This window comes from Oncorhynchus masou, chromosome 9 (genome assembly GCF_036934945.1).
Source record: "Oncorhynchus masou masou isolate Uvic2021 chromosome 9, UVic_Omas_1.1, whole genome shotgun sequence".
NCBI classification, from domain to species: Eukaryota; Metazoa; Chordata; class Actinopteri; order Salmoniformes; family Salmonidae; genus Oncorhynchus; species Oncorhynchus masou.
Window position 1 is genome coordinate 16,755,930 of NC_088220.1, and position 26,972 is coordinate 16,782,901.

Genomic DNA, 26,972 nt, shown 5'->3' on the forward strand with positions numbered 1-26,972 from the left:
TTGGAGCCCTGGATTGTGCAGCTTCATAAAAAATAACAGATTATTCCTGTACATTTTGAGTTGTTGCATTCTCTGTGGAAAGTATGTTCAGTCCACCACATTACTCTCCAAGTAAGTTTATTCACGTTTGAGTGAGTATGCAGTAACACCACTGTAAAATGATTTAACTTTGAAAAACTACCATTTACAATGCAGTGGACAGTGTCAACGAGCCAGGTCTAACTTTAGGCCCCATGATAATCAATACAGTCATCCATTTTGTGTTGCCATTAAAGATTCAGATTAAAGTTCAAAGTGTTTGTTGAAGGAGAATCAATCCATAGTTGACATCCTGGTCTCTGTCCTGTTGGGGGTGATAAATGATGTTGGCTCATAAAGCATCTTATTACTTCAGGTCCTTATTTCTTTGCAACGACCAGCACAGCTGAAGGCACCAAACCTGAACAATGACACAAAACATTTAAGACCGTATCAAATGTTATTGGTCGCTACACAAACTAGAACACACCTTCAATCTCATATTAGATTAATCTATAACTGCAACACAGCATAGAAGAAAGCAATATGTCTTTGGCTGGTTTTGACCTCTCCAGTCCTTTCAGATTAGTGCGGATGAAGGAGAGGAAGTCACTTTGGACTATTGTAACTGTACAAGCCCAGTAAGAGGGGCATCGTCCCGTCTGCTCACCCAACTCCTGTAGAGGTTTCTCCATGTCCAGTTCTGTGTAAACGCGCCGTGGGTACGGGGACAGCAGCGTGAAGTCCTGGCCCTCGGGGGCGTCGCCATTCATCTGGATGTAGACACGCACGGCAGCCAGCGGCTCCTGGGCCTTGAACACGGAGGTCAGGGCCGAGCCGTCAAGCATACGCACCTGCGGACAGGAGGATGAATAAACGTTATTGACTGTTGAGACACCAAACAACGGTTGTCTAAAGATTATTGTGCAAACAAACTCCTAAAAAAGATCTGTTGTATTACAACTGTTGTGTCAAATGCGTTGTACATCCATTGTATGAACAGAATGAGAACTAAGCCTCAGACATCCAAGGCCCCTTACCTGGATTCTACACTCGTTATAGTCCTTCTTGGCGGGAGGCGGGCCCTGACTGGGCGGAGAGGAGGGAGGGCCTTCTGCTGAAGGGGAGGTTCCAGCTCTACTAGAAGAACCACCTCCAAACTGGAGAAGAGAGGCGTAGAACGGGTTAGTGTGTTCAACTCTTTCTATGAAAGACATGGAGACGTTATTTAGCAACAGTTCAGCATACGAGTCAGATGCTGTAGGTGCAGTCAGTACCTTAAGTGCTCTCTCCTCTCTGTCGCGTGCTATCTTGTCTCGCACCCGCTGCCTGAGAGAGAGCAGTCATTTGATTTAAAAATATATATATTTAACTAGGCAAGTCAGTTAAGAACAAATTCTTATTTACAATGATGGCCTAACCCGGCCAAACCTGGATGATGCTGGGCCAATTGTGCGCCGCCCCATGGGACTCCCAAACACGGCCGGATGTGATACAGCCTGGATTCGTACCAGGGACTGTAGTGATGCCTCTTGCACTGAGATGCAGTGCCTTAGACCGCTGCGCCACTCGGGAGCAAGGGAAGAGTTGTGGAGTGGGAATAGACCTAATTTGCACGAAGCCGTTTAGAAGAAGCAACTATTGGCTGTCTGAAAACATTACTAGCTATTTTTGTTTCCTAAATTCCTCTCAAAGCTCATTGGAAGAGATTAGAGGGAGGAACCTTGGATTCTCTCCTCCAATGTGCTTTGAGACAACAGCCACTGGCCATGTCGAGAGCATCAAATCCATCCGTGATGTATTGTGGGTAAATTGTGACTGACTAAATGATCTACAAATAATATAATAAGTATTTTGTTGATCAGATAATTGGCAGTCACCTGCAATGCTGACTGAAATGACTAACAAGCCCATTGACTTCATGGCTTACTTGGCCATTTTGTCGTCATTCTTCTCTCTCTGGCGCAGGTCGACCATTTTCTTCATCTCATCCTCCTGCAGTTTCTGTTTGACCTGCAGCAGCTCCTGGCCCTGCCTCCTCCTCTGCTTCTCTCTGTCCACCTCTTCCGCTCGCTCCCTCTCTCTCCGCTCCTCCTGCTTCACCCGCATCAGATCCTCTAGCCTGGTTCACACACAGGCAGACATGCAGGCAGACACACAGGTTTCATTGTATGTCGTCTCTTTGTATTTCCAACAGAAGGCCTACCCTTTTGCTGATCTCATTGAGTAACACCTTTTGACCAAACCCCAGTTTCTGACAGAATAAGATAAGTGTGTAAACAGAGGTAGAGGTTAATTATCTGACCTCTTTATCTGCTCACGTTTCTCCTCCTCTGTCATTGGTTGTTTGGTATCCCCATCATGGATCATCTGGTCACCCCCATCTGTAGCTAAAAGGTAGAGTTAACATGTAAGAGGTGAGGGACAAGAAGACAATGTAAACCAACAACCATGTTAACCAGTAATGGGAAGCCAGAGTTATAACTCGATCATAACAATATAAGTAACCATAATACAAAATGCTGTCACGACAACTGACCACTTACCAGGGTCTGCTGTGGGCTGGGCTGCTGGACTGGGCAGTTGTGGGTCACTTCCTCCAAGCACGTTCCCCACAGGAGGTACATAGGGCTCATCAATGTCTGGGTCACCCTCATGTTCCATCAACCTGTGGAAGAAGCATGATAGAAGATACATCATGAATCAGTTATCCAATGTGAATAACTTAACTGAGGATGAAAAATGCTCAGAGACTAGCTCAACAATGCCCCTATCAGTTGACTTACCAGTCCATGGCCCGCTCTATGCCCTGGTTTCCTGTGTGTGCCACAGCCTTTTCCCTGCAAGCAGAAGAAATATGGACAGATCAGAGTTGATCACATCTTATCATGATCTTTAGTTTGTAGAAGAATAGCCACATGAATTCAGTTAGCTACTTACGCCCTGTTTCTGTCAAAGCCCATTTCCAGCAGGCTGTCCAATGTTGTTTGTTCTGCCATCTTGCTGAGAATATGAAAGTGAAGAAGAGTTTCACTCTGTAGTCTGATACTGTAAGCAAGTAGCTGGGCATGTGAAGTAGATCCAAGGGCCACAAACATGTATCGTTATGTCTATATGATTGAGATTCAGGTTTAATCACTTACATGCTACCTGTATAACTAGTTTAGTTAGATGGGCTGTTACATAGGTCCAGAATGTGCTGGCTCGCAAGTTGTGTAACGTTAAGTTAGCTAACGTACTTGTCTGGACTGAACTGTCTATGAAGTTAACAAAGCAGCATCACTTAGGTAACGTCCCGCAGGAAACATTTTAGTATCTACAGACCATCACATGAAAATCATACATAAACCAAATAAGATTTGTCCAGTAACTTCGCCGTATTATCTGTGTTCACATATAGCTGGCTAGCGGGCTAACAAGCTGTAAACTGACGGTAGCTAGTATGATGGAGGAATGAGATGGCTAATTTCAGTTAGTCTCTCCTGCTAGCTTGTAACAAGAACACTGTTTCCAGAGTAAATTGATGATGGCCTGTAAAATATATCTAGGGTGACTATTACATTGCACTTGTGAAAATGATGACGCTCAACCATTTCATAAACGTTATTTTACTAAATAGCATTATTTGTTTGTGCAACATTAGCTAACGTTAGCAACTCACATTCAGAATCAGTCAACCCACAACACCGCTTTCTGACCGTACAGTCCACATGCAAGTACGGAGGCCCGATAGGATAAAAGAAAATGACCACATTTTCCAAACATTCTCATTCATAACTCATTGCTGCCATCTAGTGGAACTCACGCCTACTCTGTCGAGTGGACCTTACGCATTCCGTGTCAAGTGGACCTTAACCTCCCTATCTAGTGGACCTTACGCCTTCCCTGTCTAGTGGACCTTACACCTCCCTATCTAGTGGAACTTACACCTCCCTATCTAGTGGACCTTACACCTCCCTATCTAGTGGACCTTACACCTTCCCTATCTAGTGGACCTTACACCTCCCTATCTAGTGGACCTTACACCTTCCCTATCTAGTGGACCTTACACCTCCCTATATAGTGGACCTTAAACATCCCTGTCTAGTGGACCTTACACCTCCCTATCTAGTGGACCTTACACCTCCCTATCGAGTGGACCTTACACCTCCCCGTCTAGTGGACCTTACACCTCCCCGTCGAGTGGACCTTACGCCTCCCCATCTAGTGGACCTTACGCCTCCCTATCTAGTGGACCTAACGCCTCCCTATCTAGTGGACCTTACAGCTCCCTGTCTAGTGGACCTTACAGCTCCCTGTCTAGTGGACCTTACACATTCCTATCTAGTGGACCTTACACATCCCTGTCTAGTGGACCTTACGACGTCCCTATCTAGTGGACCTTACGACGTCCCTATCTAGTGGACCTTACGACGTCCCTATCTAGTGGACCTTACGCCTCCCTATCTAGTGGACCTAACGCCTCCCTATCTAGTGGACCTTACAGCTCCCTGTCTAGTGGACCTTACACCTCCCTATCTAGTGGACCTTACACATTCCTATCTAGTGGACCTTACGACGTCCCTATCTAGTGGACCTTACGACGTCCCTATCTAGTGGACCTTACACATCCCTATCTAGTGGACCTTACGACGTCCCTATCTAGTGGACCTTACGACGTCCCTATCTAGTGGACCTTACGACGTCCCTATCTAGTGGACCTTACGACGTCCCTATCTAGTGGACCTTACACCTCCCTATCTAGTGGACCTTACGCCTCCCTATCTAGTGGACCTTACGACTTCCCTATCTAGTGGACCTTACACCTCCCTATCTAGTGGATCTAACGCCTCACTATCTAGTGGACCTTACACCTCCCTATCTAGTGGACCTTACACCTCCCAATCGAGTGGACCTTACGACGTCCCTATCTAGTGGACCTTACGACGTCCCTATCTAGTGGACCTTAAGACGTCCCTATCTAGTGGACCTTACGACGTCCCTATCTAGTGGACCTTACGACGTCCCTATCTAGTGGACCTTACGACGTCCCTATCTAGTGGACCTTACGACGTCCCTATCTAGTGGACCTTACACCTCCCTATCTAGTGGACCTTACACCTCCCTATCTAGTGGACCTTACACCTCCCTATCTAGTGGACCTTACGCCTCCCTATCTAGTGGACCTTACGCCTCCCTATCTAGTGGACCTTACGCCTCCCTATCTAGTGGACCTTACGACTTCCCTATCTAGTGGACCTTACGACTTCCCTATCTAGTGGATCTAACGCCTCCCTATCTAGTGGACCTTACACCTCCCTATCTAGTGGACCTTACACCTCCCAATCGAGTGGACCTTACGACTTCCCTATCTAGTGGACCTTACGACTTCACTATCTAGTGGACCTTACACCTCCCTATCTAGTGGACCTTACACATCCCTATCTAGTGGACCTTACACCTCCCTATCTAGTGGACCTTACACCTCCCTATCTAGTGGACCTTACACCTCCCTATCTAGTGGACCTTACACATCCCTATCTAGTGGACCTTACGACTTCCCTATCTAGTGGACCTTACACCTCCCTATCTAGTGGACCTTACACCTCCCTATCGAGTGGACATCCCTATCTAGTGGACCTTACACCTCCCTATCTAGTGGACCTTACAACTCCCTTTCTATTGGACCTTACACCTCCCTATCTAGTGGACCTTACACCTCCCTATCTAGTGGACCTTACACATCCCTATCTAGTGGACCTTACGACTTCCCTATCTAGTGGACCTTACACCTCCCTATCTAGTGGACCTTACACCTCCCTATCGAGTGGACCTTACGACTTCCCTATCTAGTGGACCTTACACCTCCCTATCTAGTGGACCTTACAACTCCCTTTCTATTGGACCTTACACCTCCCTATCTAGTGGACCTTACACATCCCTGTCTAGTGGACCTTACACCTCCCTATCGAGTGGACCTTACACATCCCTGTCTAGTGAACCTTAAACATCCCTGTCTAGTGGACCTTACACCTCCCTGTCTAGTGGACCTTGCACCTCCCTGTCTAGTGGACCTTGCACCTCCCTATCGAGTGGACCTTACACATCCCTGTCTAGTGGACCTTAAACATCCCTGTCTAGTGGACCTTACACCTCCCTGTCTAGTGGAACTTACACATCCCTGTCTAGTGGACCTTACACATCTCTAGCTAGTGGACCTTACGCCTCCCTATCTAGTGGACCTTACGCCTCCCTATCTAGTGGACCTTACACCTCCCTATCTAGTGGACCTTATGCCTTCCCTATCAAGTGGACCTTACGCCTCCCTATCTAGTGGACATTACACCTCCCTATCTAGTGGACCTTACACCTCCCTATCTAGTGGACCTTACACCTCCCTATCTAGTGGACCTTACACCTCCCTGTCTAGTGGAACTTACACATCCCTGTCTAGTGGACCTTACACATCTCTAGCTAGTGGACCTTACGCCTCCCTATCTAGTGGACCTTACGCCTCCCTATCTAGTGGACCTTACACCTCCCTATCTAGTGGACCTTATGCCTTCCCTATCAAGTGGACCTTACGCCTCCCTATCTAGTGGACATTACACCTCCCTATCTAGTGGACCTTACACCTCCCTATCTAGTGGACCTTACACCTCCCTATCTAGTGGACCTTACACCTCCCTATCTAGTGGACCTTACTCCTCCCTATCTAGTGGACCTTACGACTTCCCTATCTAGTGGACCTTACGCCTCCCTATCTAGTGGACATTACACCTCCCTATCTAGTGGACCTTACACCTCCCTATCTAGTGGACCTTACACCTCCCTATCTAGTGGACCTTACACCGCCCTGTCTAGTGGACCTTACACATCCCTGTCTAGTGGACCTTACACATCCCTGTCTAGTGAAGCTTACACATCCCCATCTAGTGGACCTTACGCCTCCCTATCTTGTGGACCTTACACATCCCTGTCTAGTGGACCTTACACATCCCTGTCTGGTGGACCTTACACCTCCCTGTCTAGTGGACCTTACACCTCCCTGTCTAGTGGACCTTACACCTTCCCTGTCTAGTGGACCTTACACCTCCCTGTCTAGTGGACGTTACACCTTCCCTGTCTAGTGGACCTTACACCTCCCTGTCTAGTGGACCTTACACCTCCCTGTGTAGTGGACCTTACACCTTCCCTGTCTAGTGGACCTTACACCTCCCTGTCTAGTGGACGTTACACCTTCCCTGTCTAGTGGACCTTACACATCCCTGTCTAGTGGACCTTACACCTCCCTGTCTAGTGGACCTTACACCTTCCCTGTCTAGTGGACCTTACACCTCCCTGTCTAGTGGACGTTACACCTTCCCTGTCTAGTGGACCTTACACATCCCTGTCTAGTGGACCTTACACATCCCTGTCTAGTGGACCTTACACATCCCTATATAGTGGACCTTACACCTCCCTGTGTAGTGGACCTTACACCTTCCCTGACGTCACCCTGAATTTAATTGCTGCTGCTCTATCGATCACGGAGAAGAAACAGTTGGCTGGAGCGATGTGAATGGGGTAGCCAGGTAACACTACACTAACAGGGTCTTTCTAACATTTTCTGAACACTGTGTGATTTATACACACACATTATAGTTTCATTATGGGTAATCTCCACTTTTGTTTGCCCCCTGTATAATATATAAAGTTATATCTGATTCCTTAGCATGCTTTTACTGATACTATTTGGGTTTAGGGTGTGTGTGAGCGTGTGTGTGTGTGTGTGTGTGTGTGTGTGTGCGCGCCGTGTGTGTGTGTGTGTGTGTGCGATGTGTGTAGGCTTTGTGTGTTTGCTAAGGTTTTACTGTATGACTGTATACCTGTAGGTATTCAAACAGGATGCAGAGTTTATGGGCAGGGCCTGTTACATATTTACTGTACATATAATTATTCATTTATCTCTCCCTCTCACTGCCTTGACCAGTCCTTTACTGAACTTCCGTTCCTGAGGGTGAGTAGGTTCAGTTTTCAAATTCTTATGTTTAAATCAACCTGTCTACATTATGAGATTAAGAAATTTAGTAAAGTGCAATAGATCATTCCATCCATAGTCAGTTTTATTTAGAACACTGGTAGCCTTTCATCTTGTGGTTTTCTCTTATTGTAACTGACAGGCACAGAGAAAGTCAGCTAATTTCCGAACTTGTTTCCGTACTTGATTTAACGGATTAAGTAATTGTAATTCTAAATGATTACACGATTATATTTTGTGATATGTGAATTCACTGATCAGACAAAGAAACTCAAATTAATGCAAAAATTTAGAAAGAGAGCAACACGTAAGACAGAAAGGTGAAAAAAGTTGAAGGAGGCAGTAAGGGTCCAAAGTCACTCTCTTGTGATTTATTGTTTTATTGTTTTAGTTTAGCAAAGCTGGAAGGGTGGGGGGTAAAGATCAGTGAGTCAAAGTCTAGAGGGATTCCGGGAAGGACAGCGAAAAAGAGAAGGCCTAATATTTTGGAACTAGAGAAGGTCTAGGATTTATACTATGTTTATCATAGTAAGTTCAATACTGTTTGAAATCCTCTCAATTCAATAAATGTAATTGAAATTCATTCATGAATGCATAAAAAAGTATTTCATTGATTGAAGTTGAATAACTGAATCCCCTTTGCAGGACTCCCAGACTACCTATGGTGCTGATTGATACCAACCCTTTGAGAACATTGCACTGGCGGCCACAATCACCATGCACTTTAGTCATATTCTATCATTCAGATAATCCCTTTAGTCATATTCTATCATTCAGATAATCACCATGCCCTTTAGTCATATTCTATCATTCAGATAATCACCATGCCCTTTAGTCATATTCTATCATTCAGATAATCCCTTAAATCATATTCTATCATTCAAATAATCCCTTTAGTCATATTCTATCATTCAGATAATCACCATGCCCTTTAGTCATATTCTATCATTCAGATAATCACCATGCCCTTTAGTCATATTCTATCATTACATTTACATTTACATTTAAGTCATTTAGCAGACGCTCTTATCCAGAGCGACTTACAAATTGGTGAATTCACCTTCTGACATCCAGTGGAACAGCCACTTTACAATAGTGCATCTAAATCATTAAAGAAGGATTACTTATCCTATCCTAGGTATTCCTTGAAGAGGTGGGGTTTCATATCATTCAGATAATCACCGTGCCCTTTAGTCATATTCTTTCATTCAGATAATCAACATGCCCTTTAGTCATATTCTATCATTCAGATAATCACCATGCCCTTTAGTCATATTCTATCATTCAGATAATCAACATGCCCTTTAGTCATATTCTATCATTCAGATAATCCCTTTAGTCATATTCTATCATTCAGATAATCCCTTTAGTCATATTCTATCATTCAGATAATCCCTTTAGTCATATTCTATCATTCAGATAATCAACATGCCCTTTAGTCATATTCTATCATTCAGATAATCCCTTTAGTCATATTCTATCATTCAGATAATCCCTTTAGTCATATTCTATCATTCAGATAATCAACATGCCCTTTAGTCATATTCTATCATTCAGATAATCAACATGCCCTTTAGTCATAGTCTTTCATTCAGATAATCAACTTGCCCTTTAGTCATATTCTATCATTCAGATAATCAACATGCCCTTTAGTCATATTCTATCATTCAGATAATCAACATGCCCTTTAGTCATATTCTATCATTCAGATAATCAACATGCCCTTTAGTCATAGTCTTTCATTCAGATAATCAACATGCCCTTTAGTCATATTCTATCATTCAGATAATCACCATGCCCTTTAGTCATATTCTATCTGTTATATACTTGAGTGAAGACCCAAAAGCGGTTTTAACAGAAAACAGAGTTCTTTAATGAAAAACAGGAATGGCATAAATCCTCTTCCAACGTAGTCAATGGAACAAAAAGAACGTTAGTATAATGCAGGATGCACCTGCCAGGCAGACTCCGACAGGATAGGACAAGGTGGAAGCAAACGGGACGACAGCTTGCTTCTGGCATCAAAAACACAAACAAGAATCAGACACTGAAAGTAGCAGGAACAGAGAGAGAAATAGAGACCTAATCAGAGGGGGAAGAGAGAACAGGTGGGAAAGAGTGCATGAGCTAGTTAGGGGAGATGTAGAACAGCTGAAGAATGAGAGACAGAGAAGGTAACCTAAAAAGACCAGCAGAGAGAGACAGAGTGAAGAGAAAGGACAGGAACAGACATAACAAGACATGACACTATCATTCAGATAATCACCATGCCCTTTAGTCATATTCTATCATTCAGATAATCAACATGCCCTTTAGTCATATTCTTTCATTCAGATAATCACCATGCCCTTTAGTCATATTCTATCATTCAGAAAATCACCATGCCCTTTAGTCATATTCTATCATTCAGATAATCAACATGCCCTTTAGTCATATTCTATCATTCAGATAATCAACATGCCCTTTAGTCATATTCTATCATTCAGATAATCCCTTTAGTCATATTCTATCATTCAGATAATCACCATGCCCTTTAGTCATATTCTATCATTCAGATAATCAACATGCCCTTTAGTCATATTCTATCATTCAGATAATCAACATGCCCTTTAGTCATATTCTATCATTCAGATAATCACCATGCCCTTTAGTCATATTCTATCATTCAGATAATCAACAATGCCCTTTAGTCATATTCTATCATTCAGATAATCACCATGCCCTTTAGTCATATTCTTTCATTCAGATAATCACCATGCCCTTTAGTCATATTCTATCATTCAGATAATCAACAATGCCCTTTAGTCATATTCTATCATTCAGATAATCACCATGCCCTTTAGTCATATTCTATCATTCAGATAATCACCATGCCCTTTAGTCATATTCTATCATTCAGATAATCAACAATGCCCTTTAGTCATATTCTATCATTCAGATAATCACCATGCCCTTTAGTCATATTCTATCATTCAGATAATCACCATGCCCTTTAGTCATATTCTATCATTCAGATAATCAACAATGCCCTTTAGTCATATTCTATCATTCAGATAATCACCATGCCCTTTAGTCATATTCTTTCATTCAGATAATCCCTTTAGTCATATTCTATCATTCAGATAATCACCATGCCCTTTAGTCATATTCTATCATTCAGATAATCACCATGCCCTTTAGTCATATTCTATCATTCAGATAATCAACATGCCCTTTAGTCATATTCTATCATTCAGATAATCAACATGCCCTTTAGTCATATTCTATCATTCAGATAATCACCATGCCCTTTAGTCATATTCTATCATTCAGATAATCAACATGCCCTTTAGTCATATTCTATCATTCAGATAATCAACATGCCCTTTAGTCATATTCTATCATTCAGATAATCACCATGCCCTTTAGTCATATTCTATCATTCAGATAATCAACATGCCCTTTAGTCATATTCTATCATTCAGATAATCACCATGCCCTTTAGTCATATTCTTTCATTCAGATAATCCCTTTAGTCATATTCTATCATTCAGATAATCACCATGCCCTTTAGTCATATTCTATCATTCAGATAATCACCATGCCCTTTAGTCATATTCTTTCATTCAGATAATCCCTTTAGTCATATTCTATCATTCAGATAATCACCATGCCCTTTAGTCATATTCTTTCATTCAGATAATCCCTTTAGTCATATTCTATCATTCAGATAATCAACATGCCCTTTAGTCATATTCTATCATTCAGATAATCAACATGCCCTTTAGTCATATTCTATCATTCAGATAATCACCATGCCCTTTAGTCATATTATTTCATTCAGATAATCACCATGCCCTTTAGTCATATTCTATCATTCAGATAATCAACATGCCCTTTAGTCATAGTCTTTCATTCAGATAATCACCATGCCCTTTAGTCATATTCTTTCATTCAGATAATCACCATGCCCTTTAGTCATATTCTTTCATTCAGATAATCAACATGCCCTTTAGTCATATTCTATCATTCAGATAATCACCACGCCCTTTAGTCATATTCTATCATTCAGATAATCAACATGCCCTTTAGTCATATTCTATCATTCAGATAATCAACATGCCCTTTAGTCATATTCTATCATTCAGATAATCAACATGCCCTTTAGTCATATTCTATCATTCAGATAATCACCATGCCCTTTAGTCATATTCTATCATTCAGATAATCAACATGCCCTTTAGTCATATTCTATCATTCAGATAATCAACATGCCCTTTAGTCATATTCTATCATTCAGATAATCAACATGCCCTTTAGTCATATTCTATCATTCAGATAATCACCATGCCCTTTAGTCATATTCTACCATTCAGATAATCAACATGCCCTTTAGTCATATTCTATCATTCAGATAATCCCTTTAGTCATATTCTATCATTCAGATAATCAACATGCCCTTTAGTCATATTCTATCATTCAGATAATCAACATGCCCTTTAGTCATATTCTATCATTCAGATAATCACCATGCCCTTTAGTCATATTCTATCATTCAGATAATCAACATGCCCTTTAGTCATATTCTATCATTCAGATAATCACCATGCCCTTTAGTCATATTCTATCATTCAGATAATCCCTTTAGTCATATTCTATCATTCAGATAATCACCATGCCCTTTAGTCATATTCTTTATAATCAATCATGCCCTTTAGTCATATTCTATCATTCAGATAATCACCATGCCCTTTAGTCATATTCTATCATTCAGATAATCAACATGCCCTTTAGTCATATTCTATCATTCAGATAATCACCATGCCCTTTAGTCATATTCTTTCATTCATATAATCACCATGCCCTTTCGTCATATTCTATCATTCAGATAATCACCATGCCCTTTAGTCATATTCTATCATTCAGATAATCACCATGATTTTATTGCCATAATAAGTGATACACAATCTGTATTGAAAATTAGCAAAAAGCTAGATCAAAAAGTAACAACATGAAGTATGTATCAATTTTGAAGCTCTGTGTTGTAATTCTCCTTGATCAACAGGAGGCAGTCTAATCTCACACTACATGACATGACTCCTTGAGATTTGTGATACAGTACTTAAATGGTTTACTGTTGAATATTGTGGGTTTATGGCTGTGTGATAAGGTGCAGTGTAGCTCCAGTGTCTGGTGCTCGCTGGCTGTAACAGCATCTCCATATGGAATAGCTCAGAGTTCCAGTGGAGCTGCTGTTATGGGCGGAGAGACACCTCTGGTCGTCACCCTGGATGTACGGTGTAGACCTAAATCTACTGTATGTGACGTTGTCTATGTACTTGTATGTACCTGAATAGCACTTTCAATACTCATGTATTTGTATAATGTTTCTTTTCACAATAAAGATACTGGTATTTATGGTAATTGTCTCTCCTTGTCACGGTATCTGGTCTTTAACACAGCCTACCACATATTTGGGCCAACAATGAAAACGCACACACACAATCATACACACACAATCATACACACAGCAGATGCTTCTTTGGCTATCAGATGGGCCACTATAAAGCTGAGTCCATCTTTTAATGAATTGCAGAATAGGGAGGCCAAACCAGCAGACGAGAAGTCAGGTATTAATTGGCTGTTACTTCATCATGATTCCTCACCATCATCTGAATGAGTTTGAGCAATCATAGGCCTACGCACTTCATTATTTCGCTGGGACATTTATTTTGACGTTCACATTCCACTTCCTGCGTGTCTCACACACACACAAGTGTCAGTCAGCCGGTGAACGCGGCCTCAAACACAAAAGGACAGTTTATCCCTCCTTTTAACGGATAGCGTGTGTTTTTTATTAAACGTTTAAGATAAATTACGCTCTCAACTCCTACAAAGATAGCTGTCTAGATACATTAATTCTCAAGGTAATGGAGTGGGATTTGTGCTTGGCGGTTGATTGGCTACTAGTAATAACTAGCTGGGGCGTGTTTGGCTAGTCTGGAAGGAGGAACGATCAACACTTCAAGACCCCGCCTACTTTAGAATCTCTAGCTAATGTTACTCTACTACTGTTGTATGTGATAGTTGCGCTAGCTACGTTCGCCATCTCTCTCTTGTTTTCAGATCGAAAGTGACACTGCTGTGTCAAACCAGCTCAACATGTTCCGCAGTAGGGACAAAAAAACGCCTGAACAGTTCCAGGATGTTTCGCAAGGGTTGAAAAAACTATATCGGACTAAACTCTTTCCCCTGGAGGACACCTACCAATTCCACGACTTTCACTCACCGTCGCTCGAAGATGCCGACTTCGACAACAAACCCATGGTTCTCTTGGTCGGTCAGTACTCGACCGGGAAAACCACCTTTATTCGGCACCTGATGGAGCAGGACTTTCCCGGTATGAGGATAGGGCCCGAGCCGACGACCGACTCATTCATAGCCGTGATGCACGGTGACCAGGACGGGATGATACCTGGAAACGCCTTGGTTGTCGACCCCAAAAAACCCTTCCGCAAACTCAACGCATTTGGTAACGCGTTCCTCAACAGGTAAATAAATACTCATGCCAAATTCCCAGGCCCCAGGGGAGCTTATGGCTATCAGGTGACACCCATAAATGAGGAATTTCATAGGATCTCTATGGTAACACCTCTCTCAACATTCCATAATCCCTCCCTCACAAGCCTCTGCATGTAGGGACTCTTTGAAACAAAACGATCTCTACTGTTCCTCCTGTCATTCCCCTTTATTTCATCACCACAACAGATTGTAGTATCTGTTCCATCCACCATGCCTGTTAACCCACCTGTAAAAGTCACCCTGCCAAGTTGAGACATCCTTTCCCCCTTGGGCTGTTTGAACAGTATAACAATACCAATAGCCTAATCTAAACTATAGTCACGGCCTAGTCTGTCAGCATTGTTTAGCCTGTTTAGCCTGCAGCAGCACTGTAAGGTAAATGGAAAATCATGGTTTGTTTTGAGTAGCCAGGCAAAAGTGTGTTATCTGTCTTCTCCTTAGTTGCACACCCCAGGGCAGGCTACAGTTGCCACATCAGTAGTAACAGCTGGCCAACTCTCACTGAGGCTTCTGCCTGCTATGAGGCATTAGGAAATCCTAGTCAAATTGCAGTGCTGGTATGTTCTTTATGGTAGTGTGACAGTCAGTCAGCATCTAGGCTATGGCTTCTCAGGTCTCAGCTGGTCTTGTGTGTTGAGTTACTCATGATCATGATACATCAAAGTGATTCAGCAATCCAGACTGTTCTATGGTGCATTCTGACACCACAGTCAGTTGTTCAACGTGGCATTATGACAGCAATCGATTAGTCTGTCTGTTCTGTGGCTTCAAACACACAATCCTTCAAGGTTGTATTTATTGTAGTGTCCTTTGCTCAAGTGTCTTCTAGAGAGAAGGTCTATCTCCCCTCTGTGAGAGCTTTGCTGAAGTATCCTCTAGAGAGAAGGTCTATCTCCCCTCTGTGAGAGCTTTGCTGAAGTATCCTCTAGAGAGAAGGTCTATCTCCCCTCTGTGAGAGCTTTGCTGAAGTATCCTCTAGAGAGAAGGTCTATCTCCCCTCTGTGAGAGCTTTGCTGAAGTATCCTCTAGAGAGAAGGTCTATCTCCCCTCTGTGAGAGCTTTGCTGGCACCACAATACACAGCACTCAAACAGATGGTCTGATAACCCTGGCCTTGTCTCTCTCCATGTTGGAGAGACACAGACTGACTTACTGCAGGTTTTAGAGGAAGTCCTGTGCTCAACCTGGCGATGATAGGGGATTTCCTCAACCCCAGATTAGCTGTGGTGCCTCACACACCGCCATATGCTAGCTCAAGACACATGGGTCAACACTAATGCTGGATTAAACTCCTCCTCATCTCTGTTCTAGGGTACTACATTACCCAGGATGCATATGTACAATTGATTTTTGTTGATTCATAGCCGTGAAGGTCAATGAGAATCAATTGATAATTAGCCTTGCTTAGAGGCTAATTGATGAGATGAACAAGGCATCACAAGGCCCATGAGACGGGCTGTTTCACAACAAGACTGATGACTTTTGTAACCGAGAGGGAGTAGTAAGAGTCAGCGGGAATGGGTTGGGGTTCCGTTTTACTGAACTCAGCCTGTTATTTCAGGACACTGACTGACTGCACATTACTGCATGCGGGCTTCCAGTAACATCTCAAAGTGAAATGTGTTGTAAAGTACGCAGGCCTACTTGTCTTCCACAGAAGTACACTCCGAAACGTCCTCATCGCTCATACAATGAATGGCAATGCTGATAGTATTAATTCACTTTGGGAAGTTGAAGGTCTGCCTGGTGGGGGCTCGGGGTGAGGAGGGGGACAGCAGGATGTGAGTTACTGTTTGAGTGTGTGATGGAGAGAGATTCTGAGGTTAGCCCAATTGTGTGGAAAATGTTAGATACACGGGAAGGCTTGGACAGAGTGCCACAGAATGTATAACATACGAAAAGCTGAAGTGGAAAAATTTACGTTTTTGTTATACTTGGCAAATATTCTCATTGTAATATGATACTACTTTACCACAGGATCTCCCACCCTCCCACATATTTCTTTGACTTGTTGTTTGGCCTTAAAGGTTCTCTCCCTCCCCCTCTCCAGTTGTAGGATAGATCTGCTCTCCTGACAAAATGTAAGTTAAGAGCTTAGTTCTAGTAGTCTTGTGACCTAATGCCTGTAGCATAATGTCCGGGAATGTCTGTTCCCGAGGGAGCGGTGTCCGGGAATGTCTGTTCCCGAGGGAGCGGTGTCCGGGAATGTCTGTTCCCGAGGGAGCGGTGTCCGGGAATGTCTGTTCCCGAGGGAGCGGTGTCCGGGGAATGTCTGTTCCCGAGGGAGCGGTGTCCGGGGAATGTCTGTTCCCGAGGGAGCGGTGTCCGGGGAATGTCTGTTCCCGAGGGAGCGGTGTCCGGGGAATGTCTGTTCCCGAGGGAGCGGTGTCCGGGGAATGTCTGTTCCCGAGGGAGCGGTGTCCGGGGAATGTCTGTTCCCGAGGGAGCGGTGTCCGGGGAATGTCTGTTCCCGAGGGAGCGGTGTCCGGGGAATGTCTGTTCCCGAGGGAGCGGTGTCCGGGAATGTCTGTTCCCGAGGGAGCGGTGGGACAGCAGAGTTCTGGGTTGAGAAGGAATAGAAATTGTAAAGCGTAACAATCCCCTTCTTTGTTCCTGCTTGAGGAAACTGCAGTTTTCTGTTTGACTGACCTTGCCCTCTCTCTCCAGATACAAAACATGTGATTATATCTGTGTCATTGTTTGCTCCAACTTTGTTGAAAAACCTTTATGTTTGGGTTGACTAATGCAAGATGACAACATCATGTGTTGTATGGGCTTGGACAGTGAATCAAGGTTATTCTATGGACAATTGAAGAAATTATGCAGCATTCAACTCAAACAGAAAACAGTTCTCTCCTTGTTTGAATTGAGCTTTGTTCCACTTCCAGTCAAACCATTCAGTTTCCATTTCCAGCAATGACAGGTTGACTGGAAGCATAGTTTGGGCCTACATTAATGCCTAGTTTAGTTTCAACATCCTCACCTCTCTTCCTCTCTCTCCTTGCAGATTTATGTGTGCTCAGATGCCCAACCCAGTCCTGGAGAGCATCAGTATCATCGATACCCCTGGAATCTTGTCAGGAGAGAAACAGAGAATAAGCAGAGGTCAGCCACACACAAACTAATATATCACCGTTATCTCAATAAATGTGTTAAGCCTGACAGTGTCAACCACTCAAAGTGGGTCAGAGGTAACACACGCCATTTAAAACTCACTGAAAAGGAGAGAGTAGTATCAAATACACTCCTCTTGAGAGAAAATATATGTATCTAATCCAACTGTCTTGTATGACATATTGGTCCTAGGAAGCGATGCTGACGAGAGATGACTGAATTTCCCCATATCCCCCTATTTTGCGTTCTTCAGATATTGCTCCGCCAATATTTTCCTTATTGGTTGATTCTGCTGATTTTATAAAATCATCTTTTATTGGGTCAGTTTTCCCCCCCTTACAAGTGAAAGAGGGAGAGGGATCCTACGAGGGGGGGGGGGCATGATACTGGAATAGCGCATTCCTTCCGGCTATGATTCCACACACAGGGCTGACTGTATTGTTCATCAGCAGTATGACCGTGCCGGGGACTGGGTTCGAAGCAACACTTGGCATTGTGGGGCGATAGTGGGGAAGGCCTGAACATGGGTAGACTGTAGAGAGTGGTGTAGTTGTCATTGTGGGGACACTAGGTAGACTGTCTCCCACACTTCCCCCCCCCCCACGACACGCACGCACAGTCTCCCCCTGCAATGCATGTGCAGCAGAGCTGGTGCTGATTGTGTGGTCAGCTGCGTAGATGAGGTTTTTAGACAGACTGACTGCATTCTTCTCAGATCAGATGACACCGGCACCAATCAAAACCATCATTCTCTCTTTCTATTTCTTTATTTTCTTTTTAAAGAGCCTCGACTCGCTGTGCCAGAACTTCCTAGGCTTCTGTTCAGAAAAGCAAAAGGCCTCTCTGTTCCAATTGTTTTTCAGCCTGTTTCCTGTTGTTTCTTAAACAGGTCAAAGAGGATGGAACTGTATACGTTAGTTATTTTTATATATGTATGTGTGTGTATGTATTTTACCCCCCCCCATTTCAATTACGATGATGTCTCATTGCTGCATCAGCAACGTTTTGAAACGCGTTGTATATTGTCTATAGTTACAGTATGTAATTGTCAATTATAGTATCATGCTCATGTCCAACCCTCAGAATACACCACAATCCAAACCCACTTTTCCTCTTTATTTTGTCTCCAACATCTCATCATTCTCCTCAGTCTCATTTGGGGTTCCTCCTCAACATAATTATTGGTGTGTGTGTGTGTGTGTGTGTACACCATAACCCTCCTCCCGTTGCATCTCTACAGGGTATGACTTTGCAGCAGTACTGGAGTGGTTTGCGGAGCGCGTGGACCGCATCATCCTCCTGTTTGACGCCCACAAGCTGGACATCTCAGACGAGTTCTCTGAGGTGATCCGCGCCCTGAAGAACCACGAGGACAAGATGCGCGTGGTGCTGAACAAGGCTGACCAGATCAACACGCAGCAGCTGATGAGGGTCTACGGCGCCCTCATGTGGTCGCTGGGGAAGATCATTAATACCCCCGAGGTAAAATTTTAAAAACATTCATTTCGACAAATGTGCGTCCCAAATGCCACCCTATTCCCAATATAGTGCACCTATTTTAAAAAGGGTCCACATAGGTCTTTCAAATGGCATTCTCTTCCCTATATAGTGCACTACTTTGCCATGGTCAAAATTAGCGCACTATTTTGGGAATAGGGTGCCATTTCAGATGCAGACAATTTAAAATGCATATAGAGTTGCCTTAGTCATCAGACTACAGCACAAACATTAAGGATGTGAAGTGTACCGTCAAGTTTACCTTAAAGTCAACCAACTTATTTCCATTGTGGTCCTGCTGGGGCCGTGCCTGGCTACCCAGACTCCTTGCTACGGCCAAATGCTACCCCACACCCATGGATGTTCGTTTTTTCTCAATGAGTCTGGATCTGAGTACTTATCTATATCTCTATATCTCACACACACAGTACCAGTCAAAAGTTTGGACACGCCTAGTCATTCAAGGGTTTTTCTTTATTTTTACTATTTTCTACATTTGTAGAATAATAGTGAAGACATCACTATGAAATAAGACATGGAATCATGTAGTAACCAAAGCAACCAGCTTCATGAGGTAGTCACCTGCAAGGCTTTTCCAACAGTCTTGAAGGAGTTCCCACATATGCTGAGCACTTGTTGGCTGCTTTTCCTTCACTCTGCGGTCCAACTCATCCTAAACCATCTCAATTGGGTTGAGGTCAGGTGATTGTGGAGGCCAGGTCATCTGATGCAGCACTCCATCACTCTGCTTCTTAGTCAAATAGCACTTACACAGCCTGGAGGTGTGTTGGGTCATTGTCCTGTTGAAAAACAAATGATAGTCCCACTAAGCGCAAACCAGATGGGATGGAGTTTCGCTGCAGAATGCTGTGGTAGCCATGCTGGTCAAGTGTGCCTTGAATTCTAAATAAATCACCCTCAGTGTCACTAGCAAAGCCCCCACACACCACCACCTCCATGCTTCACGGTGTGAACCACACATGCGGAAGTCATCCATTCACCTACTCTGCGTTTCACAGAAGCATGGTGGTTGGTACCAAAAATCTCACATTTGGACTCATCAGACCAAAGGACAGATTTCCACCTGTCTAATGTCCATTGATTGTGTTTCTTGGCCCAAGCAAGTCTCTTCTTATTGGTGTTCTTTAGTAGTGGTTTCTTTGCAGCAATTTGACCATGAAGGCCTGATTTTCACGCAGTCTCATCTCAACATTAACTGTTCAGAGGTCTGTTACTTGAACTCTGTGAAGCATTTATTTGGGCTGCAATTTCTGAGGTTGGTAACTAATGAACGTATCCTCAGCAGCAGAGGTAACTCTGGGTCTTCTTTTCCTGTGGTGGTCCTCCATAAGAGCCAGTTTCATCATAGCGCTTGATGGTTTTTGCGACTGCACTTGAAGAAACTTTAGTAGTTCTTGAAATTTTACCGGATTGACTGACCTTCATGTCTTAAAGTAATGATGGACTGTCATTTCTCTTATTCGCTTATTTGAGCTGTTCTTGCCATAATATAGACTTGATCTTTTACCAAATAGGGCTATCTTCTGTTTACCAACCCTACCTTGTCACAACACAACTGATTGGCTCAAACGCATTAAGAAGGAAAGAAATTCCACAAATTAACTTTTAGCAAGGCACACCTGTTAATTGAAATGCATTCCAGGTGACTACCTAATGAAGCTGGTTGAGAGAATGCCAATAGTGTGCAAAGGGTGGCTACTCTGAAGAATCTCAAATATATATAATACATTTTGATTTAACACTTTTTGGTTACTACATTATTCCATATTTGTTATTTCATTGTTTTGATGTCTTCACTATTATTCTACAATGTATAAAAATTAAAATAAAGAAAAACCCTTGAATGAGTAGGTGTCCAACTTTTGACTGGTACGGTATACATGTTTGATTTATTTAACTAGGCAAGTCAGGTAAGAACAAATTCTTATTTACAATGACGGCCGAACCCGGACAAACCCCAACCCGGACGACGCTGGGCCAATTGTGCGCCACCCTATGGGACTCCCAATCACGGCCAGTTGTGATACAGCCTGGAATCAAACCAGGGTGTCTGTAGTGACTCCTCTAGCACTGAGATGCAGTGTCTTAGACCGCTGAGCCACAAACACCACCACAGAACCAGGGTGTCTGGTGACGCCTCTAGCACTGAGATGCAGTGCATTAGACCTCTGTGCCACAAACACCACCACAGAACCAGGGTGTCTGGTGACGCCTCTAGCACTGAGATGCAGTGCATTAGACCGCTGAGCCACAAACACCACCACAGAACCAGGGTGTCTGTGGTGACGCCTCTAGTACTGAGATGCAGTGTCTTAGACCGCTGAGCCACAAACACCACCACAGAACCAGGGTGTCTGGTGACGCCTCTAGCACTGAGATGCTGTGCCTTAGACCGCTGAGCCACAAACACCACCACAGAACCAGGGTGTCTGGTGACGCCTCTAGCACTGAGATGCTGTGCCTTAGACGTCTGTGAAACAAACACCACCACAGAACCAGGGTGTCTGGTGACGCCTCTAGCACTGAGATGCTGTGCCTTAGACCTCTGTGAAACAAACACCACCACAGAACCAGGGTGTCTGGTGACGCCTCTAGCACTGAGATGCTGTGCCTTAGACCTCTGTGAAACAAACACCACCACAGAACCAGGGTGTCTGGTGACGCCTCTAGCACTGAGATGCTGTGCCTTAGACCTCTGTGAAACAAACACCACCACAGAACCAGGGTGTCTGGTGACGCCTCTAGCACTGAGATGCTGTGCCTTAGACCGCTGTGAAACAAACACCACCACAGAACCAGGGTGTCTGGTGACGCCTCTAGCACTGAGATGCTGTGCCTTAGACCTCTGTGAAACAAACACCACCACAGAACCAGGGTGTCTGGTGACGCCTCTAGCACTGAGATTCTGTGCCTTAGACCTCTGTGAAACAAACACCACCACAGAACCAGGGTGTCTGGTGACGCCTCTAGCACTGAGATGCTGTGCCTTAGACCGCTGTGAAACAAACACCACCACAGAACCAGGGTGTCTGTGGTGACGCCTCTAGCACTGAGATGCTGTGCCTTAGACCGCTGTGAAACAAACACCACCACAGAACCAGGGTGTCTGGTGACGCCTCTAGCACTGAGATGCTGTGTCTTAGACCTCTGTGAAACAAACACCACCACAGAACCAGGGTGTCTGGTGACGCCTCTAGCACTGAGATGCTGTGCCTTAGACCGCTGTGAAACAAACACCACCACAGAACCAGGGTGTCTGGTGACGCCTCTAGCACTGAGATGCTGTGCCTTAGACCGCTGAGCCACAAACACCACCACAGAACCAGGGTGTCTGTGGTGACGCCTCTAGCACTGAGATGCTGTGCCTTAGACCGCTGTGAAACAAACACCACCACAGAACCAGGGTGTCTGGTGACGCCTCTAGCACTGAGATGCTGTGCCTTAGACCGCTGAGCCACAAACACCACCACAGAACCAGGGTGTCTGTGGTGACGCCTCTAGCACTGAGATGCTGTGCCTTAGACCGCTGTGAAACAAACACCACCACAGAACCAGGGTGTCTGGTGACGCCTCTAGCACTGAGATGCTGTGCCTTAGACCGCTGAGCCACAAACACCACCACAGAACCAGGGTGTCTGTGGTGACGCCTCTAGCACTGAGATGCTGTGCCTTAGACCGCTGTGAAACAAACACCACCACAGAACCAGGGTGTCTGGTGACGCCTCTAGCACTGAGATGCTGTGCCTTAGACCGCTGAGCCACAAACACCACCACAGAACCAGGGTGTCTGTGGTGACGCCTCTAGCACTGAGATGCTGTGCCTTAGACCGCTGTGAAACAAACACCACCACAGAACCAGGGTGTCTGGTGACGCCTCTAGCACTGAGATGCTGTGCCTTAGACCGCTGAGAAACAAACACCACCACAGAACCAGGGTGTCTGTGGTGACGCCTCTAGCACTGAGATGCTGTGCCTTAGACCTCTGTGAAACAAACACCACCACAGAACCAGGGTGTCTGTGGTGACGCCTCTAGCACTGAGATGCTGTGCCTTAGACCTCTGTGAAACAAACACCACCACAGAACCAGGGTGTCTGTGGTGACGCCTCTAGCACTGAGATGCTGTGCCTTAGACCGCTGTGAAACAAACACCACCACAGAACCAGGGTGTCTGGTGACGCCTCTAGCACTGAGATGCTGTGCCTTAGACCGCTGAGCCACAAACACCACCACAGAACCAGGGTGTCTGTGGTGACGCCTCTAGCACTGAGATGCTGTGCCTTAGACCGCTGTGAAACAAACACCACCACAGAACCAGGGTGTCTGGTGACGCCTCTAGCACTGAGATGCTGTGCCTTAGACCGCTGAGCCACAAACACCACCACAGAACCAGGGTGTCTGTGGTGACGCCTCTAGCACTGAGATGCTGTGCCTTAGACCTCTGTGAAACAAACACCACCACAGAACCAGGGTGTCTGTGGTGACGCCTCTAGCACTGAGATGCTGTGCCTTAGACCTCTGTGAAACAAACACCACCACAGAACCAGGGTGTCTGTGGTGACGCCTCTAGCACTGAGATGCTGTGCCTTAGACCTCTGTGAAACAAACACCACCACAGAACCAGGGTGTCTGTGGTGACGCCTCTAGCACTGAGATGCTGTGCCTTAGACCTCTGTGAAACAAACACCACCACAGAACCAGGGTGTCTGGTGACGCCTCTAGCACTGAGATGCTGTGCCTTAGACCTCTGAGAAACAAACACCACCACAGAACCAGGGTGTCTGGTGACGCCTCTAGCACTGAGATGCTGTGCCTTAGACCTCTGTGAAACAAACACCACCACAGAACCAGGGTGTCTGTGGTGACGCCTCTAGCACTGAGATGCTGTGCCTTAGACCTCTGTGAAACAAACACCACCACAGAACCAGGGTGTCTGTGGTGACGCCTCTAGCACTGAGATGCTGTGCCTTAGACCTCTGCATCACTCAGGAACCCATATATTTATTTGTCTTTGTCTTTATTGATTTATGTGTATTGTGGTCCTTAGGTGGTCAGAGTGTACATCGGGTCGTTCTGGGCCCAGCCTCTCCTGATCGCTGACAACAGGAAGCTGTTTGAGGCTGAGGAACAGGACTTGTTCCAGGACATCCAGGGGCTGCCCCGGAACGCAGCGATACGGAAACTCAACGACCTCATCAAAAGGGCACGGCTTGCTAAGGTGAGGGGAGGGGTCCAGATGTTTGTAGGAATGTATGGGGGTATAGGAAAAGAGAAGGAAGTGGAGGGCACTCAACCAACGGGAGTCGAGGTGCAACATTTATTTAAAAAATGTATTATTGAAAAGGTGCAACACGCGCTCACCATTATTAACTCGTTGTTCTATTTAAGCTAAATTGAAAGACTGGGACTTGGAATAAGTGAATATCCAAGAGGGCACTTTTGCAGAAAGGAGCAGCGTTAAAGCTCGTAGTATTTTTTTTTGTATGGCCAACAGGTAGTTTCTCGAGGATGTTTGAACCCTTGTCCATGTCTACATCCTCAACTAGATGGTTTATTATGGCAGAATATCAGTCTGGTCAATAGCTTGTTTCTATAGGTTGTGTGAACTTTTAACCTTTGTCCAGGTCCATGCCTACATCATCATCTCTCTGAAGAAGGAGATGCCCAGTGTGTTTGGAAAGGAGAACAAGAAGAAGGAGCTGATCGCCAACCTGGGAGAGACGTACCTGAAGATAGAGAGGGAACATCAGATCTCCCCTGGAGACTTCCCTAAACTCAAGAAAATGCAGGTGAGATGGAGCCTCTGAATCTATATCTAGTTAAGCCTTTGTTTCCTCAGAGAAATGTTGCTGGAATATTGTCCGAACCCACCAGAGGTTAATCAATGTGACTCTATAAACTGAGGTCTTATCCCGTCCTCTGTATTATGTTGTTGAAGTAATGAAGACCATCCAATGATTAACATATTATTTGTTACTGATGTCAGACCTTTAACATACACTGCTCAAAAAAATAAAGGGAACACTTAAACAACACAATGTAACTCCAAGTCAATCACACTTCTGTGAAATCAAACTGTCCACTTAGGAAGCAACACTGATTGACAATACATTTCACATGCTGTTGTGCAAATGGAATAGACACAGGTGGAAATTATAGGCAATTAGCAAGACACCCCCAATAAAGGAGTGGAGCATGCCCAGGCGTTGTAGGGAGGTCATACAGGCACATGGAGGCCACACACACTACTGAGCCTCATTTTGACTTGTTTTAAGGACATTACATCAAAGTTGGATCAGCCTGTAGTGTGGTTTTCCACTTTAATTTTGAGTGTGATTCCAAATCCAGACCTCCATGAGTTGATAAATTTGATATCCATTGATAATTTTTATGTGATTTTGTTGTCAGCACATTCAACTATGGAAAGAAAAAAGTATTTAATAGAATATTTCATTCATTCAGATCTATTTTAGTGTTCCCCTTATTTTTTGAGCAGTGTAGTATACATCTCCACTCTCCCTCGTCTCTATAGGAGCTCCTGGCTGGCCACGACTTCTCTAAGTTCTCTACCATGAAGCCCAAGCTACTGGAGGCTGTGGAGGACATGTTGGCCAACGACATCGCTCGCCTCATGACCCTGGTCCGCCAGGAGGAAGCCGCCATGCCCAGCCAGGCTGTCCACGGAGGTGCCTTTGTAGGCACCATGTCCGGCCCCTTCGGCCACGGCTACGGAGAGGGTGCCGGGGAAGGCATCGATGAGCTGGAGTGGGTGGTGGCGCGGGACAAACCTTCGTACGATGAGATTTTCTACACGCTGTCACCGATCAATGGGAAAGTGTCGGGCGCGGCAGCCAAGAAGGAGATGGTGAAGTCCAAGCTGCCCAACACGGTCCTGGGCAAGATCTGGAAGCTGGCCGACGTGGATAAGGATGGTTACCTAGACGATGAGGAGTTTGCGTTGGCCAATCACCTGATCAGAGTGAAGCTGGAGGGACATGAGCTGCCGGGTAAACTTCCGGAACACCTGGTGCCACCTTCTAAACGCCACCAGGAGATTGATATGGGAGAGTGATGTGTTGCTGGGAGGAAGGGGGGGGAAACGCAATCTGATGAACCTGGGGAGGGCTGGGTGAGGGAGGGCTTGTTTTGCGTTGTGGTGGAAATGTTAATGAATATTTGCTGAGGGAGGGTTGGGCGGGTGGAGAGTAATGTAACATAATGTGTTGAAGCTGCGTGAGGAGATGGGAAACGGGTTAAAGACATTTAAAATATACTGTCCATATGTTGATCCAAAGAAACGTAATGAACTTGTTCTTTTTGGAGAAAAAAGATTAACTTAGAATTGTTTTATCTATATTTTTGTATTTCCTGTCGGTTTACTATGAGATGTTTTCAAATGCTTCCGTTTTATTATTTTCTCCGATTTAATAAAAATGTAATATTTATCCCAATTAAGTAGTGTATGTTGGAAACTCTTATTTTGAAATGTCTACCTGTATTGAATTGAATACATAAGTACCCCTGTAGGTGAGAACCGGTCACTGTCAGCTGAGCTGGACACAAGCACCTGAGGACCAGACTCCACTTATGTATCTGCTTGTTAAATATGTTTTGACCAAGAGCGTAGAGATACAGCTGTAGGCCTACTGATCAACTGAAGATACTGACAGAGGAAGAAGGAAGTGATTATGAGATTCTGGAACACATTCATGGTGAACATGTGGAGATCATTTAGAAAGCTGGAAGCACAGTTGAGAAAGTTCC

The 26,972-nt window shown here is 44.6% G+C and overlaps 2 protein-coding genes across 3 annotated transcripts; one reads left to right on the top strand and one right to left on the bottom strand.

Moving 5' to 3' along the window:
* Positions 1-100: 100 nt before the first annotated feature.
* On the bottom strand, positions 101-14,370 carry LOC135545581 (UBX domain-containing protein 1-like). Of its 2 annotated transcripts, none has more exons than XM_064973300.1 (10): positions 14,286-14,370; positions 2,959-3,021; positions 2,805-2,858; positions 2,565-2,686; positions 2,324-2,408; positions 1,949-2,140; positions 1,296-1,347; positions 1,059-1,178; positions 689-872; positions 101-439 (listed from the first exon to the last, which is right to left on the bottom strand). In XM_064973300.1, exons 2-10 carry the CDS (start codon positions 3,015-3,017, stop codon positions 399-401), a joined length of 909 nt encoding a protein of 302 aa, XP_064829372.1. In that variant the 5' UTR covers positions 3,018-3,021; positions 14,286-14,370; the 3' UTR covers positions 101-398. The 2 variants fall into 2 exon arrangements, with proteins under 2 accessions (XP_064829372.1, XP_064829371.1); XM_064973299.1 differs by lacking the exon at positions 14,286-14,370 and adding an exon at positions 3,680-3,766.
* LOC135545580 (EH domain-containing protein 1-like) lies at positions 13,785-26,659 on the top strand. Its single transcript, XM_064973298.1, has 6 exons — positions 13,785-14,547; positions 17,585-17,682; positions 18,932-19,173; positions 24,256-24,426; positions 24,833-24,997; positions 25,741-26,659. Exons 1-6 carry the CDS (start codon positions 14,159-14,161, stop codon positions 26,278-26,280), a joined length of 1,605 nt encoding a protein of 534 aa, XP_064829370.1. The 5' UTR covers positions 13,785-14,158; the 3' UTR covers positions 26,281-26,659.
* Positions 26,660-26,972: the final 313 nt, after the last annotated feature.

Coding starts and splice junctions, on each gene's coding strand:
- LOC135545580 (XM_064973298.1), top strand. CDS start 14,159: ATGTTCCGCAGTAGGGACAAAAAAACGCCTGAACAGTTCCAGGATGTT. Junction 14,548..17,584: donor GGTAACGCGTTCCTCAACAG/GTAAATAAATAC, acceptor CTCTCCTTGCAG/ATTTATGTGTGCTCAGATGC. Junction 19,174..24,255: donor AGATCATTAATACCCCCGAG/GTAAAATTTTAA, acceptor TGTGGTCCTTAG/GTGGTCAGAGTGTACATCGG.
- LOC135545581 (XM_064973300.1), bottom strand. CDS start 3,017: ATGGCAGAACAAACAACATTGGACAGCCTGCTGGAAATGGGCTTTGAC. Junction 1,348..1,948: donor AATGACGACAAAATGGCCAA/GTAAGCCATGAA, acceptor GCTCTCTCTCAG/GCAGCGGGTGCGAGACAAGA. Junction 873..1,058: donor ATAACGAGTGTAGAATCCAG/GTAAGGGGCCTT, acceptor TCCTGTCCGCAG/GTGCGTATGCTTGACGGCTC.